At 45.8% G+C, this 16,663-nt stretch overlaps 1 protein-coding gene across 6 annotated transcripts in view; it reads right to left on the minus strand.

Moving 5' to 3' along the window:
- Positions 1-12,919: 12,919 nt before the first annotated feature.
- The window catches only part of GNB1 (G protein subunit beta 1), a 35,311-nt gene continuing 31,567 nt past the window's right edge, over positions 12,920-16,663 (minus strand). For all 6 annotated transcript variants that reach the window (XM_027728676.2, XM_039390864.1, XM_027728679.2 and 3 more), the window contains 3 exons: positions 16,126-16,342; positions 14,494-14,605; positions 12,920-14,117 (listed from right to left, as the gene is read on the minus strand). In XM_027728676.2, the coding sequence (XP_027584477.1) occupies positions 14,499-14,605; positions 16,126-16,342 (324 nt within the window). In that variant the 3' untranslated portion in view covers positions 12,920-14,117; positions 14,494-14,498. The remainder of the gene's footprint in view (positions 14,118-14,493; positions 14,606-16,125; positions 16,343-16,663) is intronic.

The raw sequence follows: 16,663 nt of genomic DNA on the forward strand, positions 1-16,663 counted from the left end.
ATAAGAAACAGAAGAGTTTTAGGTCCCTTTTGAGCTTGTCCTCCCAACACCACCAGCAGAACAGTGTAGCTCGGCTCTCTAACCCAGGCTGTGTTCCCTCTCTCCCAGGGAAAATAAAGAGAAATGTTGGCAGCAACTTGAGAAAAAGGAGCATAAAAACATTCTGCTTTTTTTTTTTCTAATGAGGCTCTCAGTTCTTGGAAATACAATTTGACTGGCTTTAGATTAACAAGAAAGATAATTTAACAAAACCGCTGTTGTTTGACAACTTGCACAGAAGATGTGCCTGACACAGAGAGGCTCTGTTCAGTCTCCACCTACACCCCAAACCTGCCTTCAGCGGGAGGTGTTTCCACAGAGCAGGAAACAATTAGCAAATTGTCTCTATTAACATCCAGCAGGGCTGAAGAACATAGTTCTTACCTCTCAGCCTCAATTTCAAATAGTCTCTGATGACTCAGAATTCCTGAGGAATCATGAGGAATAAAACTGTGCCACAAAGTTTTAAATTCTGTTGAAAATGGTGGCACGTGAGTGTGACAAACAAGTTATTTCTCAGTGGTCACCCAGTGACACAAAGGCAGAGAAATGTCCCCAGCATTGTGTTCATTGTTCAGGCTGATCACCAACACCTCCAGTCGTTACATAAATGTCATTATCCCGATTTTAGGACTGAACTGGATTAATGGGCTAGCACAAGGGTTAATAAATCTGTGTCCCAGCTGAGATAAGCAATGGGGAATGTTGCCCTGTAGCCCCACACTCGACCCACTGATGACAGAGATCTCCTTTGATAGTGTCAGGGGAGGATTGAGAGCTGCTGGCAGCCAGGAAAGAAGGGTTAGGTAACACAAGTGGAGAGATTCTGGAGAAATCCAACATGTGGAGGATCAAAAGAGGCAGCCAGGACTTACCTCCTGTGTCCCAGCAGGATGTGGAGAAGAGACAGAGCCGTGGAGAACAGCTTGAGATCCAGCTCTGGGTGTCTGGGAGGTGCTCTGTCTCTCCCCGTGTGACTAATGGAGTCTGGGTTTGTGCCTTCAAAACAGATAAAAACAACGACTTTCCTCTTGATCCATCTTGTCAGGACTCTAATCTCACTGGCACAGGAAGCTGTGTGTGCCTGAGAAGCAAGAATTCTTCAGTTTATGGGTTTCCAGTTGCTACTCTACTAAAAAGAATTCAAAAACTGGTCTGCTTATCACACCATTTCACTGTTCACAGGAAAACTGGTGATTCTTCTAAGGAAGGACCTTGACTCTTTTCAGGAAAGCAGCTCGATTAACTAGAAAATGTAAAAGCTTTCAGTTGCTACAGTTTCCCAGATGATTCTACAGGCAAACTGCTGCAGCACTGCATTTTAAACCCGGTTACCAGCCTGGTCTGCAGGCCAGAGGGATGAATTCTGTTTTCTGTAGGACCCCTCTGAAGTCCAACACCCCTTAAACCTGCTAAACTTTCACACTGGCAAAGTCAACGTTGTCTGCAATTCCAAGTGGGGAGACCAAAGGCAACGCCAGGGAAAACCTGCTCTTGGTTTTCTGTAAAACACCTTGTCTGGAGGTCTGGGAATTGCAGCTGCTTCCTGCCCCCAGGCCAGCAGTGCTTCCAGCATTTATGACAGGAATGCAGGAGAGGGGTCGGGATCTGTCCTTACAGGATTCTGGCTCTCAGGATTTCCAGGCTGATGCTGTATTTGTATGTCCTGGACTGCCACGGGAACACACCCCAGAACAAACTGCTAAAAGATACTGAAGTTGCCATTTCAGCCACCAGCTGGGCCTTGATAATGGCAGGGCTGGTGGTGGTTCTGGGGCTTTTCCTTGCCAGAAGTCACCCAAGTCCAAGGAGGAAGATAAACACCCTGTTGTCAGACTGGAGGAAGTTGGGTCACGAGTTCCATAACTGCCCAAACCTTGCAAACAGCCCAATGAGAGAGAACAACACAGTGAAATGGCTCCTCTGCCTTCGATTCCTCCTCGTTATCAGTGTCCCCAGTGCCACTGACAGACCCTTCTGCAGCCCTGCAGTGAGCTGAGAGGAGAGGCACGAATTCCAAGTGGAACGGCCAAACCCTGTTCTCCCACTGCCAAGGGAGAGCAAGGGAGGGAATTGTCCCTGCAGGCCCTTCCTAAGTGCTGTGCTGGGGTGAACTCCTCATGTTCAAAGGGAAGGGAGATGGAAGGAGCATGGAAGGAGATGGAAGGAGAGGGAAGGAGAGGGAAAGCTCCTTCTTTTGCCTGGGTCACCACAACAAAGCCTTATCACAAACGGGTTGGTTGCAGCGAGTCCCACTCCCTGTGCACTGCAAACACACCTTCCAGCTGCAGGGGCTGATCCCTGGGAACTCACCCTGAGTTAACACAAACCTCTGCCCTCAGAGTCACTCAGGAGCCCATCTGCAGCTTGGCCATTAACACAGATTTCCTTGCAGCCCTCAGACACTGCAGTTCCAAGTTCAAGAGCTGTGTTCTCCACAATCAGCAAAGTCACTGACATAATCTTCCTTGGAAGTCAGTGCTCCATTGCAGTCCTTGGCTTATCAAACAGAGCCTAATCTTGTATTAAACACTGGTAAAAAAACCCACAAAACAGTCCCTGCATTAAAAAAGTTGCTCTTCCTCTGTTACTTTTTCTTGTAGTTGAGGCTTTTTGTTCCTTTGACCTTCAGGTTTGTGCTGCCCTATGAGTTATTTACCAGCACAAAAAAGAGTTCTAAGCAGTGGCTTGGGATCACCACGATTTTTTTTTTTATTATTATTTACTTATTTTTTCCTTAAGAAACTTGAAATCTCGATGGAATAGCTTCAAAAGTAAGTGCCTGGACCCCGATTTGCTGCTGAGGGTCACATGGAGCCATCCTGCTTTGCCACATTAAGGCAAAGCACAACGTGGACTTGAAGAGACAGAATTAATGCTTGGAAAAAAAAACCTGTGCAAAGGGGAAACTTAAATATAATCCTGAAAGCAGGAACATCAAATCAGTCGATGTGATCAGAACAACACAAATGCAGAGGAAATCAGCCTGGAATCCAGAAGCTTCAATGCAAGGTAGGATTAATTCTGAATATAAGCCTTGCATCACACTCTTGTGACTGTCAAAAGCAGACATGAAAAGAGACTGGTCTCTGCCAACTTCTGGTTCATTTGCATCAGAATTCTCTATAGCCCAGTGTTATTAACTTCTTCTTTTCATGTATTCAACTGCCTTGTATTCTGCAGATGCTCAGATCACAGATGCATTTGAAAACCTCCCCACTCAGCCCCTTTGTTCTAGTGCTCAGAAAGGTGCTGCAGATACCCTTTGCCTTTGCACAAGAGGAAACACACCTGACCAAATACCCCTCACCAAAGAACAGCCTGCACTGGAGTGAAATGATCCTTTTCTTCCTCGAAAAAAAAGCGGGGTAATTTTTCAGATAAAAGAATGACACACACTCAGACCTGCACCTGCTTTTCCAGTGGGTGAAACCACTGATCCTGCTCCCTCCTGAGAGTGATCGTGGCCCCAGGGGAAACCTCTCCTTTCCCCAAAACATTGCACTGCAAAAAGGACCAGAAAAAAGCCCTGCTCTGCTCCTGGAGGGCTGATTTGTTCTCATGGTTACTGACTGGCTTCACTGAGGCACCAATTTATTTTCCCTCTTTGTTCACAGATGATTTTCCTAATTAGATGGCCAGGCAGCTATTTACAAAAAAAACCCCAGCGAAATCATCAGAGTATCATCCAAAATAACATTGGTGTGTGTTGCCCTCTCCCACCAGACCTGTCTGCACCTCATTCCCCCAGGTAACCACCTCTCAAAGTCACTGTTTCTTTTTGAACCCAGCAGATTTGGTTTTAGTTTCCTGCAAATCCCAGTTTCTTCCTCTACAAACTTTCCTGTCCTGGCAGCATCCCCCACTCACCATCACAGATCCCAGGGCTGGTCCCAAATCCTGCCTTCCCTTCCTGTTCTGTCCCTGAGCATTCATTCACCTGCTGGGAGACAGCAGGGCTGTTATTCAGAGAACACTCAGGTCAGCGTTCACAGATCTGGGACTGAACAACCCCCAGGCACGGGAAAGGAGCACTTGGTGATGGGTCAGGGGGTCACACACTGCTCTGCCCCAAGGCAGGGGGGGTTTTATCCATGGCATGTCCAGCAGATACCCCTCAGGGCTGGTCAGAGGTGCCACAGCCCCAGGAAGGCACACACAGCCCTTGGGATGGGGGACTTCAGGACAGGACAGGACAAGCTGTGTCTGTCCCCAGGCCAGGGGCACCCAAATTAGGCAGAAGGTGCAACTGCTGCTCCTGCTACACCCCTTAACTCTGCTCCAAACCCCACCCAGACCCGGGCAGTTCTTGGGGTGTCCTGTGCAGGGCCAGGAGCTGGACTCGATGGTCCTGATGGGTCCCTCCCAGCTCGGGCACACTGTGTGATTCCCTGATCCCCTGGAAACCAGGGCAGAGCTGCTGTAAGAACTGCAGCAGTGCCCTCTAGTGCTCCTGGCACTGGGCAAAGCTCATAACTGAACGTTTTAATGAAGCCCAGAAGGTTTTCAAGCCCCAAAGGGGAACCTTCCTGAGCTGAGTGACGCTGCTCCCCCCAGCCCTGGGGCCCCCCAGCCAGCTCAGCTCAGTTCTGTCTTTCCCAGTCAAGTTCCCTGCAGGTAACTTTGAGGTCAGTCTCCTTTGGAGCACACAGAAGGTTGGGTTTACTACTCCTTTACACACTGGCTGTAAAGATTGAGTAGCACAGAAGAAATAGTAGCTCCTCCTCATCTTTCGTGTCTGTAAGTAAGTGAAGGTTCAGGAAAGCAGCACGTTTCACCAGGCACTGAGGAGGGACATAGCAAGAGTTGGTATTGAAGGTTTTACAAAAATATTGTCTATAACACTATTCCCTAAAAACAGCAGGTATTTCACCCCTGTGAAATACCACGGGCTCTGGGGGGAATATTCCTCGATACAATTGGGAAAATCACGGTGTTTGCTGCCCAGCTTTCATCAAAGTGGCCTCTTACCACATGCTCTGACCTACTACACACCATAGAACCACTGAAGACCAGCTGCCATTCCCGTATTTTGGTGCCTCCTTTGCCCTTGGGCCACACCTTAGTGTTGCAAAGCATTTGGGATCCCTGGGACCAGTTCCCAGGCTAAACTGGGCACCAGCAGCAGGTGGCAGCAGAAGCCAAAGGCTGGTTCTCTGGAGCCCCCAGACACGTTGGGCTCCCTGCAAACTCCAGGTTTGCTCCACTATCCAGCACCACAGCAGACTGGGGGCTGTTCTCATGCTCCTCGTGGGAAAATATCATGCAAAAGGAGGCAAATCCATCAGCTATTGATTGGTTATCCATGTTCCCCACTCTGTACTGTGTGTGTGCAAACGTGCCAGCACACACAAAATCCACAGCTAAAAAGCTCCTGCTGAACTTTAGGGACTTGTTCCCTACATCTCATATTTTATAAAATATTATTTTGTTAAAAATATATAATTTTATCTATTATTTTATAAAAAAACTCGTAAAATGCACCTGGAAGTTCAAGCACATTCTGTCAAACATCAGTTATCGTCAGTGACCAGAAACCAAACCACTCAGATGTCATTAACCTGATAAGTCATTACACAGTTGTGACTACAGGGCCAGAAGTCAGACCCCAAACGTCCTCCAAGCCCAGGAAAAGCAGGATTTCATGTTCACACATGGCAGAGGCTCCAATTCCCAGCAGCTGAAGAGTCTGGGCCTGAGCACTCATGCAAGGAAAGCTCCTAAATAATGCACAGCACTCCTGTGAGTTAGTGCTGAAGGCACAGGCTCTGTCAGCATCCCCAGGGGTTGGATTCCAGCAGCAGCAGTGCAGGGAGCTGTCCTGGCAGGCCGGAATACAAATTAGAGTCACTTCAGACTTGTTTCAACAGCTCTGGGTTAATAATGGGAGTTGCTGGCTTTGTGACATGGAGAAGGAGGGGAGCAGGGGAGAGATCCAAGCCACTCTCAGATGGGATGCAGCTGCCCAGTTACGTAATTTTTCAGAGCCCAGACAATCATTTTATGGCCTGGCCTCCCTCCAGAGCTGGGTGTCCACACTGCACAGCCTTAAAGCCTCCCCAAACAACCCCAAACTGGCTTAGAGATCCCTGGGACGTGAGTGCAGAGGATGAACTCGGCCAAACACAGCTCCAAGATCATCCCTCTACCAGAATAAACTGTAAAATTAGGGATATTTGTGCTCCCTCTGGCTCACACCCAAAGGCATCACAGTTAAGGCTTCCTCCCAAAGCGTGTCCTGCTCACCCCACCCTGACCCTGCTGCCATCACCTCCTGGGGCTCCCCGGGGTGGTTCTGCAGGTGATGGGAACTGCCCAAATCCCTCGGATGTGGGGCAGAAAGGGAAGGGCAAAGGAACCCACGTGTCCCTCACACACAGCTCAGGGGCTCTCACTCACCAGCACAGGACAAGGGGAAATCCCAGCAAAGTGGAGGAAACTCCTTCCTCACAGGAGTGTGATGAAATCCTTTGGGAGCTTTTGCCTTTTTAGCTGGAGAGACAAGCAAGCATTGAATGATCAAGGTGGCAAAGGGCACGCAGAGGTCTGACATGGATCTGAATTGTTCAATTCAGATCAAGAGGCTTCTTTGCAAACCTCACCCTGCAAAAGCAAGTGAACTGCTGCTCCTGCCAGTGCTGCTGCTTGCCCTTCAAAACATGAACAGAGAGGTGAAATAGTGTATTAGTAAGTTAAACTATTCAGAATCAGCAGGAGGGCAGGGAGGTTTTGCAGTTCTCAGCAGTTGTACCACTCACCTTAACCGCCTGTTTTGCACCACAAACTGTACTTGAGGAGGCTGGTGGAAGGGCAGAGACCTGACAGAGTAATTTGGGCTCTAAGGGCAAGGAGGATGCAGCTGATACACTGCAAAACAGGCCCAAGGGTTTTCATTTATATTTTTCAGTGGAGAACGAGAAATCAGCCCTGTTAATTCAGGCTTTACAGCTTGGAGAGGAACTTCCACTTGCAGAGGATCAGAGCTGAGGTCAGGGGCTGCCTGGCTCCCATCTGGTATTTCTGGTGAAGTTACTCGTGGTGCACAGAGCTGTGACAGGCTTCAAAGAACAGGAATGATCCTTTTGCTTATGAAAGTTTAACCTCCAATTCTGATAAGCTGTTCCTTGAAGTCTATCTGTAATTGCTCCATTTCCTGCCAGCACGTCTGATGCTATCACTTGATTGAAGGAAGCCATGGGAGGAGGGAGATAGAACAGCTCGACAGAGTCAGTTTTTAATTCCAACATCACTTTTTAGAGCTGCCACTGAACCAGCCTGGCCAGTGCATCTCCCTCATTTTCCACCATCTGAGTGTTCTTGGCTCTTTGGCTTCCCTTTAAGAACTCAGTCATAACTCATTCCCTGGGCAACTCTCACCCATTTCCCGACAGCAGGAACCTGGGACAAGACTGGCCAAGCTTTTCAGAATGCAGTGGGTTAAACACATGCCTGATGCAAGAGGCAGATGAAATATAGAATTGTTCAATTAAGTGCTGCAGTCATCCTTGGCAAGGCTCCCAGATCTCTCATTAGTGCAAACTGGTGTCCATCACTCCCAGAGCTGTCACTCCTTGAATACTTATTGTTCATTCAAGGCTCAGATCCCCAGCAGGCAAAGAACAGCAGCTACTTCATCACTTAAACAGCCCCTGTGCTCGAAAAGAAAACCTGCAGGGGCCTGAAGGGCCCAGAGGAAACGTGGTGCTCTTAAGGGGAGCTCAGTGTCTCACCTCAGGACTCCTCCCCTCACCTGTGTTTTGTTGCTTTCAGAAAGAAACCAGTGCTAAATTCTCAAACACAAGAAAACCACAAAGGCTGAATTCTCAGTGGCTCCAGGAGGTGGATGGCCTTCAGCTCCAGCAATCCACCAACTGTCACTTTAATTCTTCTACTGCCACAAGGTGGGATGAACTTTGTCCCCTCGAGCCCTTCTGAAGAAGATAAGGGGAGGTGAAAGACCCTCTAGGTATTCTGAGCACCTTCAGTGCACAAGAGAACACAGAGCAAAACCTTGCAGTTATAAAGCCTGAGGAATTTTAACTGTCAGATGTTGTCAACCATTTATTCTAAACCTTGTCCTGCTCTTCCCATGGGATTAAGCAACAGCTTGAGGGAGCCAAGGATCAAATGTGATTATTCCCAATGGACATTGTTTCAGTTTTGCTTGTAATATCACAGAAAGTAAATCAATAAAACAAAGATAAGGAATCTATGGTGGAAGATCCATGGAAGTTGAGATAAATACATGCAGTTACGTGTCATTCCAGTGTGACTCACTGTGCCAAGCACCAGCCAGGGGAGAGAAGGAGCTGCTGCTGCTCCTCACTCACCAGGAATCCTTCTTGTGCAAAGGAGACAAAAACTACATATTAGAATTCTACAGATCTTAAAATACATCCATTTTTATAAACAAGGACTTGGGATTTCTGTGCTGGCTCTCTCCCACACCACAGTGAGGATCAGGGCAGCCCTCATTCCCACGCAGGAAGGCAGAGGTGCTTCCCTGCTGGACAGCACTGGGATCACAGTGATCTCAGCAGGAACACCCTGTCCATCAAAATATCTTCATTAGTGACTCCAGATCCCAATTCCTACTTAGAGCACAGGAGGAAGGCTGGGAAGAGCGAGGAGTTGGGATCAGAGCTGTGACAGCATGTCAGAAATACTGAGAGGGAGCTCAGAAATATTGGGGGAGACAAGCAGGGAATTACTGAGGCTCTTCATCATCTCCATCCACTACTTCCTAACCAAGAGCTGGATTTGAAGCTGTCCAGCAGACCCTGCTCCAGGCACCAGTGGCTATTTTTAACCTCTCCATCCCCACTGGCTCAAGTTCCTACACGAAACACTAGATAAGAAAATCCCTGTTAAAAGTAAACAGGAGGAAAAGCCCGGTTTGTTTGCAAGGCTTTATGGAAAACCCACAACATCCTCAGTGGGCTCCGGAGACACAGGGAGGGGGGTTTCCATGGACCAGGAACTCAGCCCAGGCTGCTCTGTCACGCCCGTTTTCTCTGCTCTGAAAACCCATTTCCCGGGGTTTTCCATGTTTTCCACCACCAGATGGAGCTGCCCCGTGTGTGCTCCCAGAGACCTCAGCGTGTCACCACCTCCATCCCTTTCGACCAGACTTTCCCCTCCCTTATCTCCTCTGCCGTTTGAAAAACCTGTGACATCTCCTTTGGGCACTCCCAGCTCCCCAGATGACTCCCCACCTCTCGGGGTCAATCACGTCTCACTGCACTCAGCTCCAGCAAATGGCCTGATGAATAATTGAGGGAGGAAGATTCTCTTTGTTCTATTTCATGACAAAAACTGTCTTGGGTTGAGGCAGGAAATACTTGAATGAGTGTCGTGCAGGGCCTGTGTTTCCAGAGTTTTTAGCAGTCAGCTCTGAGCAATGAGAAGCTCACCCAGGTTTTATTCACATTTCTGTTTTTCCCAGCTAAGTGGTAATTTTACAAACACTGACTAACTATCTCATACATGCTTTAAAAGTACTCCCTGGAGACCTTTTAGCATTGACATTTGAAGAAAAAGCTGAGTAGGCAGTTGCAGAATAATTCAACTTGGCTTTCCTTTAACGAGCATACTTTGAATGGGCCCAGATTATTAAAAGAGAACATCAACTCCTGATCTGGGATCCCACAGTTTGTTAATATTTGAAGCTTTCCTGCTTCCACTGAACTGATTTAAGCCCCAGAGCAAGTGGTACATGAGGAAACGTCCCTGGTCTGCATGAAACATGCCCAGGGCACAGGCTCAGCAGGCAGCAAAGCACAGCTCCAAGCCCGTGGGCAGGCCAGGAATGTGCCAGTCCTGCTCCAGCCCCTGCCAGGAACTGCACATTGTCCCAGCAGCTTCCTGGAGAGAGGCTTTAACCAGAGCAGTTCAGCCTGGAACTGCATCCAGCCACCAATGGGGGGGTCCCAGGAGTTTGGAGACGCTTTTCAGCCCAATTTGGGGGTTCCTGGGGTTTATGGGGACCCTTTATCACCCCAATTTGGGGATCCTAGGTGAGGGGAGGACCCTTTTCACCCCAAATTTGGAGGTCCCGGGGTGTTTTCTGGGACCCTTCTCACCCTGGATATGGGGGTCCAAGATGTTAGGGGTGAAAAGGGTCCCCCAAAACACCTTGGACCCCAAAACTGAAGGTGAAAATGGTCCCCAACAGCCCCTGAGACCCCAAACCTGGGCGTGAAGGTCAGGATCAAAGCCCTCATTCTCTCACCCCAGTGACTGATGGAACATTCTGGTTTACCAGTGGATCCCTGGATACAGGGAATTCCCACAGGACAGGGCCATTTGGGGCAGGAGGGACAGGGAATGCACTAAGCCCTCCCCTTTCTAGAAGAGTGAAACTGAAATCTATGGTTTAATTTTTCCAAACTTTCTCCTACAGCCCCAACACAGAACAAACTCAACTTTTCACATCCTTTGGAATTATGACACAGTGGAGTGTAAATCCAGCTCAGATCCACCAGGAATCCACGTTTAAATCACAGGCAGACTCTGAGGATGATATGAAGAGAAGGAACACAGACCATCATTGTGCAGAAACAGCCAACTGCTGCTCCAACTTGTTCCTTTTCTTCTATCCCCTCTAATCTGAACTCATGGTTACACCTCCACTACAAAGTGTTAATCACAAAACCACACAGGATCCTGACTCGCCTCAGACCAAGTCCCACAGAACTCAGCATGGGTGACAGGTTTTATTATTCTTTATTTACTCTGCCACTTCCCAGAACCCAGATTATTCTATTTTTAGCTCTTACAGGGCATGATTCAATCAGTCACTTTAAGTGTGTCTCACAGCTGATTTCAAACACTCAGGGCACTTAATGCCCAACTCACTTTTTTTTTTTCCTACTGGCACCTCAGATCTTTTAAAATACATTTAATTCACTAAGAAATTAAAGGCCACGTTGGGCACAGAAAATATTCTAAGTCCTAACTCTGGGTACTGAGGTTGAGAAATCTGTTCTCTCTTCCTCCACTCCTCCTTCCCTGCAGCTCCATGAGAGGATTCCAGCCCCATGGAAGTCCTTTATGTTACCAGGACCAGGCAACTGTGAATCCCTTTTTAAATCACAAAGTTTCATGTGTAACAGAACCCTCTCTGTAATAAGAGCCAGCTGCAACTGTTTGCATTTCAAATAAATCACAAAGGGCTCCACAAGGCACAAGGAATCACTGTCCTGGCAGGTATTTTATGGCCAGCATGGGCAGGACACAGTGATGTAACACATGGATTAAGACAGACCATGCCTTCATTGATTTTATTACAGACCAGACAAAGTCACACGTGAGATGTCTGTTGGAATAAAAATATTCCACATGAGTGGGGGAAAAAAACCCCAGTTATACCATTTGGAATTGGAAAAGACAGAACTGGAATTCCCAAATTTAAGCATTTCCAGCCATGAGCTACTTACCAGTGTGTGGAATCCAAAGGCCCAAGGCTGGCAGTCCATGGCTGCTGGTTAAGTCATGTCACCATCATATTTTCCATACCCACAGCTTTTCAAAGCTTCTCCACTGAGGCTGAGAATTTCCATGTTTGGTATGAAACCAAGCCATGGCACTGGAATTTCTCTTGGTCGATGCGAAAGGAGGGAAAATACACTTTTGTTTGGGTCAGAACAGGAGACTTTCCTCACTGAAAATGCAAAACAAAACCCCCCAAGTTGACCGACGCCACGTTGTTAAACCAACTGCTTTTCAACACCTCGTGTCAGGAACCTGCTCCTCTGGGTATGAAATCCTTCCTTAAAAGAATTATCTTAGATAAAATTCTGCCCTGTGGGGAGTTTGTTCTTACTGAGCATGAAAATGGCACTGACTTACCCTGCTCAACACCTACAGCAAGGACAACTGAGCTGCTGGGGCCAGGTCCTCACAGGGCAATAACACAAGATTTCCACTCAACTCTCTTCCTATTAAAGGACACAGAAGTTTTAAGAGAAGTTACTGAGCATTTTGCTTTGATCTCCTTCTTCAGGTGTTGCACTCACATCCCACAAGGCATTTTTGGGATGGGTACCACAGGAACCACAGTGGCCACCTGCATTTGGAGTTACCTGCACGAACCATTAACAATCCAAGCCATCTAAAAACACCAGACCATCTGCTTGGGGACATCATTCCCTCCTCTTGCACGTTTTAATTTCACAACTCCAATCCTGCCACAGAAGCTGTTTTGTGGGTTGAACAATAAGCTGCAAAACAGATCAGTCAAAACTCATGTCAAACTGCTTTATTACATCTTAAATAACATTACATTTTAATATAGTATCTATCTTGCATCCAGCTTTCTTGAAGTACACTGACTTTAAAATTAAATACAAAAGGTGAAGAGGGATACAGGGCGTGGAGAAAGCTCTACAGAGTAGTTTCATGAAAGAGAATAAGAGGGAATTCATCTTTTATGCCAAATCCAGGCCTAACGCACAATTACAGCACATTTTTGTACAGAATGTTGCAGAAAAAACAAAATGGAGAAAAGCTACTACTGCTGCTAGGAAGGAGCATTTCTGGATACAGTGAGAAGATAGGAAAGTTTAACAGAACAATCTGCTGTCCAAACACTGCTGCTTTTAACATTTTATTTGAAAAGAAAGCCAGGAAAACCTGCTCATTACAAAAATGACTCTGATCAGATGCAAAGGACTCATCCTGCAAGAGGAACTGGCTGTGAGGAACTGATTTTAGAAAGAAGATGGTCAAGGTTCCCTCCTCCCACTCCCCAGAATCTTTTGTTGACAGCGATTGTTTGAACAGGCTGTTTTGTTTTTTTTTTGTTTTTCTTTTTCTAAAACAAAAAAAAAAAAAGAAAAAAAAAAAAAAAAAAAAAAGGAAGAAGAAGGAAAAAAAAAAATAATAAAAAAAAGTGACTTTATCACGCTACTCCAAAACGTGCATAGCTTTGTACTGGAGTTCTTCAGAGATTTATGCACAGAGTAGCAACAAGAAATGAATACAGCGACAATGGTTACAGTTTTTAAACAGGTTATTTCTTCAAAGAAAAAACATCTAAGGACTTTAGTCCAATATGCACTTTTTAGCATTTCTACAGCATGCGATTCTAAGAGTAAACCCACCCAATATGGCAAACAATCAAAAAAGGTTTTTTTTTTTCTGTTTAACTTAGAAAGTTCAAGATCATTATTTTCAAAACATTGATTTGTACATCATTTCATACACAAAGAATTGACTCAATACCCAAGTGTAGGATAGGTCTCTTTTGAAAACAGAGATTCCTGGTTGTTGAGACTTATAGGATAGTGTTAGGATATATAAACTGCCCTTTCAAGTGGACAAAACCAAAACAGATTAAAAAAATCAGTGTGGTGAAAAAAGGGGGGGGCAGGAGGGACCAAGGATTGCATTTGTTATCCATAAAAGGTGAAAGGATTCTTTAAACAAGCATTCATTACCTTTTACAGCATGTGCTTGGTTACCTTACTGCTTAACATTATCCTATATATGCCAAGTTTTGTGCAACAATTATCTGTGATACTAGAAAATAAAATAAAAAAAAAATTAGGGACTAAATTTACAGCGTTAACAACCCCCAGATGCTCTGGGCTAGGACTCCCTTGTTTTGCTCAATTAAATACATAAAGAAATGTATTTAAAAAGGAAACTTGAAAAAAATCCTGCTACAAACATGACTTTTAAAATTTGCAAGTGTGTGAGATAAAAGTCCTTAACTTCAACTTGGAAACTACAGTGAAAGCTAAACTGTTTTCACAATTATGCTCAAGTTTATTTTCTGGTCATGCTTTTATGATAGTGTTTCATTTTTAAATTCTCAAGACAAAAAAAAAAAAAAAAAAAAAAAAAAAAAGAAAAAAAAAAGTGGTCCCAAAAGGAATGCACAATTTCATTTTGCTTACAACACAGAAATTCTTCTTGGAAAGGTAATTGTGCTCTTCATTTCAGCAACAGGAGACGGAGAAGATCTTGCCCTTTGAGTTGGGGAGGATGGGGGTCCGAGTTAGTATGGTTGGATTGGATATGCTATCGTGTTTAATTTTGTTGGGAACTTCTTCCAGTCGTGGAGTCCTCGAGTTCTGCCACACACACAAACATTTATTTATTAGGAGCTGCTCTTGGCTAAACTGCAATCAAGTTTCCAGCTCTGCTCTGGCTCCCCCTGACGCACCCAGCCATTATCTCCCCATTCCACTTATTTACCAACCCGGGCCCAAGAAACAGCACAGGAGAATAAAGGATGGCAAAAACAGGCCAGCAGAGAAATGTCATTGCATACATTAAAGCAATAGTCTTCTAAAAAACCCAACTGGTTGTTTTTTTTTTTTTCCTCAGTGCCTTTCCTAATCTGAATGCTAAGCTGCAGCCCCAGTGACACAGCACTGGCTGGGGCTGGCACAAGGCTCTCTGGACCCCTAAGGAGGCCAAGCCCTCAGGAATGAATTGGATACCCACCTACTTCAGTTCCAGATCTTGAGGAAGCTGTCCCATGATCCTGTTGCCACTGCCATGCCATCATCAGTCACACCTAAGCAGCTGACACGGTTATCGTGACCGGCGAGGACACCTGGGGACAGGGAGCATTATTTGGGAATGCATTCCTGGATGACTTCTTCAGTTGGATCAGCCAACCCACACAGTCAAAAATCCTCAACAAACACAGCTGGGATGTTTGGTTTTACGAGCACAAACTCAGGTAAAACTGGGTGTGCTCCCAAGGGGGTCATTCACTGAAGGCATTACTCCAAAATCTTCCCTGGATGTTCCCCTCTTTATGACCTTCATTGACCTCTGGTGAGTTGGGAAATCACAGCCCTGAAGATTCTGACAATGTCACACTGCACAGCACTTGCCATTTCCTCTCCACAAGGATAAAGATCAGTTAAATTTTGCAAAGTTTTTACACGTGTAAAACCAGAAATTAAACTGGATTATGTTACAAACTTAAAGCATTTTTCATCCAATTTAATCTTGCTACCTTTACAAGCACTTACAAGACAGACTCCTACATACAATCTATTTGTCAATATGGAGATGTGCTACAATTCAATTATAGCACCATTAAAAAAAGAATTGAGACATTAAACAGAAAAATTAAGGGAGGCAACATTTTCCTCTATCCCCTTCAATTAAACAGTTTCAAGGAGGTAAAAAGAAAACCTAATTAGGTTCAAGCTCTTCCCAGTCCACAGCACTGAGCCAAGATATTCTTGACAGACTTGAAATTAATTTTTCTACATGAATTTGACCGTTCACAGGACTCTCCTTGTTCTACCACCAACAGTAAGTGCTGCAATTTGGTAAAACAAAAACAGCACCAAGAAGTCTTATAAACTTGTACAAAACCAGAACCACAAAGGTGTTCAATGTAGAATCAGGCATGATACAAGTGCTGAATCTGCCTGGTCAGCTGAAGCCTCAGAAGATTTAAATACATTATATTTGTTCTCATCCCATGTTCTCTGATGAAAATAATGAAACATTTGCAGCCTGATTTGTATCTTTCTTCCTTTTTTCTAATAAAAGTTTTCATTTTAAAGAACTGAAGCTGAATTATCTTATTCTCTGGACCATAAATTTCACATTCATTTCCTCAAAAGATAAACTCAACAGTCTCTGTTGTTCTGCTGGTTGTCTCTACAACTACTGCTACAAACACCAGGAAAAAAATTCCTGTGTATAAACAGCAACATTAATGTTGAATTGCTTTGAATAGTTAACACATAAACAAAGCCATAAAGTCTTAAAAAAAAATAATCCCTCCACCCCAAGCCCTTGTTTTTAATGGCAGTTTTCCTGTTCCCAAGCATCCACCCTTGAGCAGTGTTGTATGTTAACATCACTGGTCACCCTAAAACAGGTTATCAGAGAGTTCTGAAGGTGAGACTGTGAGTTCTGAGAGGTCTCTGCACAAGACTCAGTCCACACATTCAGCATCACAGAATCATTAGGGTTGGAAAAGACCTCTGAGATCATCAAGTCTTTGACTGATCATCCCCTAGGACACCCCCAGGGACGGTGACTCCCCCAGCTCCCTGCACAGCCTGTTCCAGTAAGACATCCCCCCGTTCAACCCCAAAGCCTCACCTGCTCTATCAGCTTTCAGCGTGTCCCACACGTTGCAGTTGAAGTCGTCATACCCGGCTAAGAGCAGACGGCCACTCTTGGAAAATGCTACAGAGGTGATGCCACAGATGATGTTGTCGTGTGAATAGACCATCAGCTCCTGGTCGGCCCGCAGGTCGAAGAGCCGGCACGTGGCGTCGTCCGAGCCCGTGGCAAACGCGTTGCCGTTGGGGAAGAACTGCAGTGGGGAGGGAAAGGACACACAGGATTGCAGGTTTGGTTCCTCTGTCTCACCCAACACACCATTTTGTACATGAGTGGGAATAGGAAGCAGCACGTGAGAGGACATGACTCTCCACTAATGGGCAAAACCAGTGGAGAATCACAGAATCATGGAATCAGCTGGGTTGGAAGGGACCTCTGAGATCATTGAGTCCAACCCTTGATCCAACCCCGCCGTGGTTCCCAGCCCATGGCACTGATGCCACATCCAGTCTCTTCTTAGAAACCTCCAGGGATGGAGAATCCACCACTTCCCTGGGCAGCCCATTCCAATGGC

The sequence above is a fragment of the Pipra filicauda genome, unplaced genomic scaffold (genome assembly GCF_003945595.2).
Source record: "Pipra filicauda isolate LSUMZ 115617 unplaced genomic scaffold, ASM394559v2 scaffold87_size3191425_pilon, whole genome shotgun sequence".
Taxonomy (NCBI): domain Eukaryota; kingdom Metazoa; phylum Chordata; class Aves; order Passeriformes; family Pipridae; genus Pipra; species Pipra filicauda.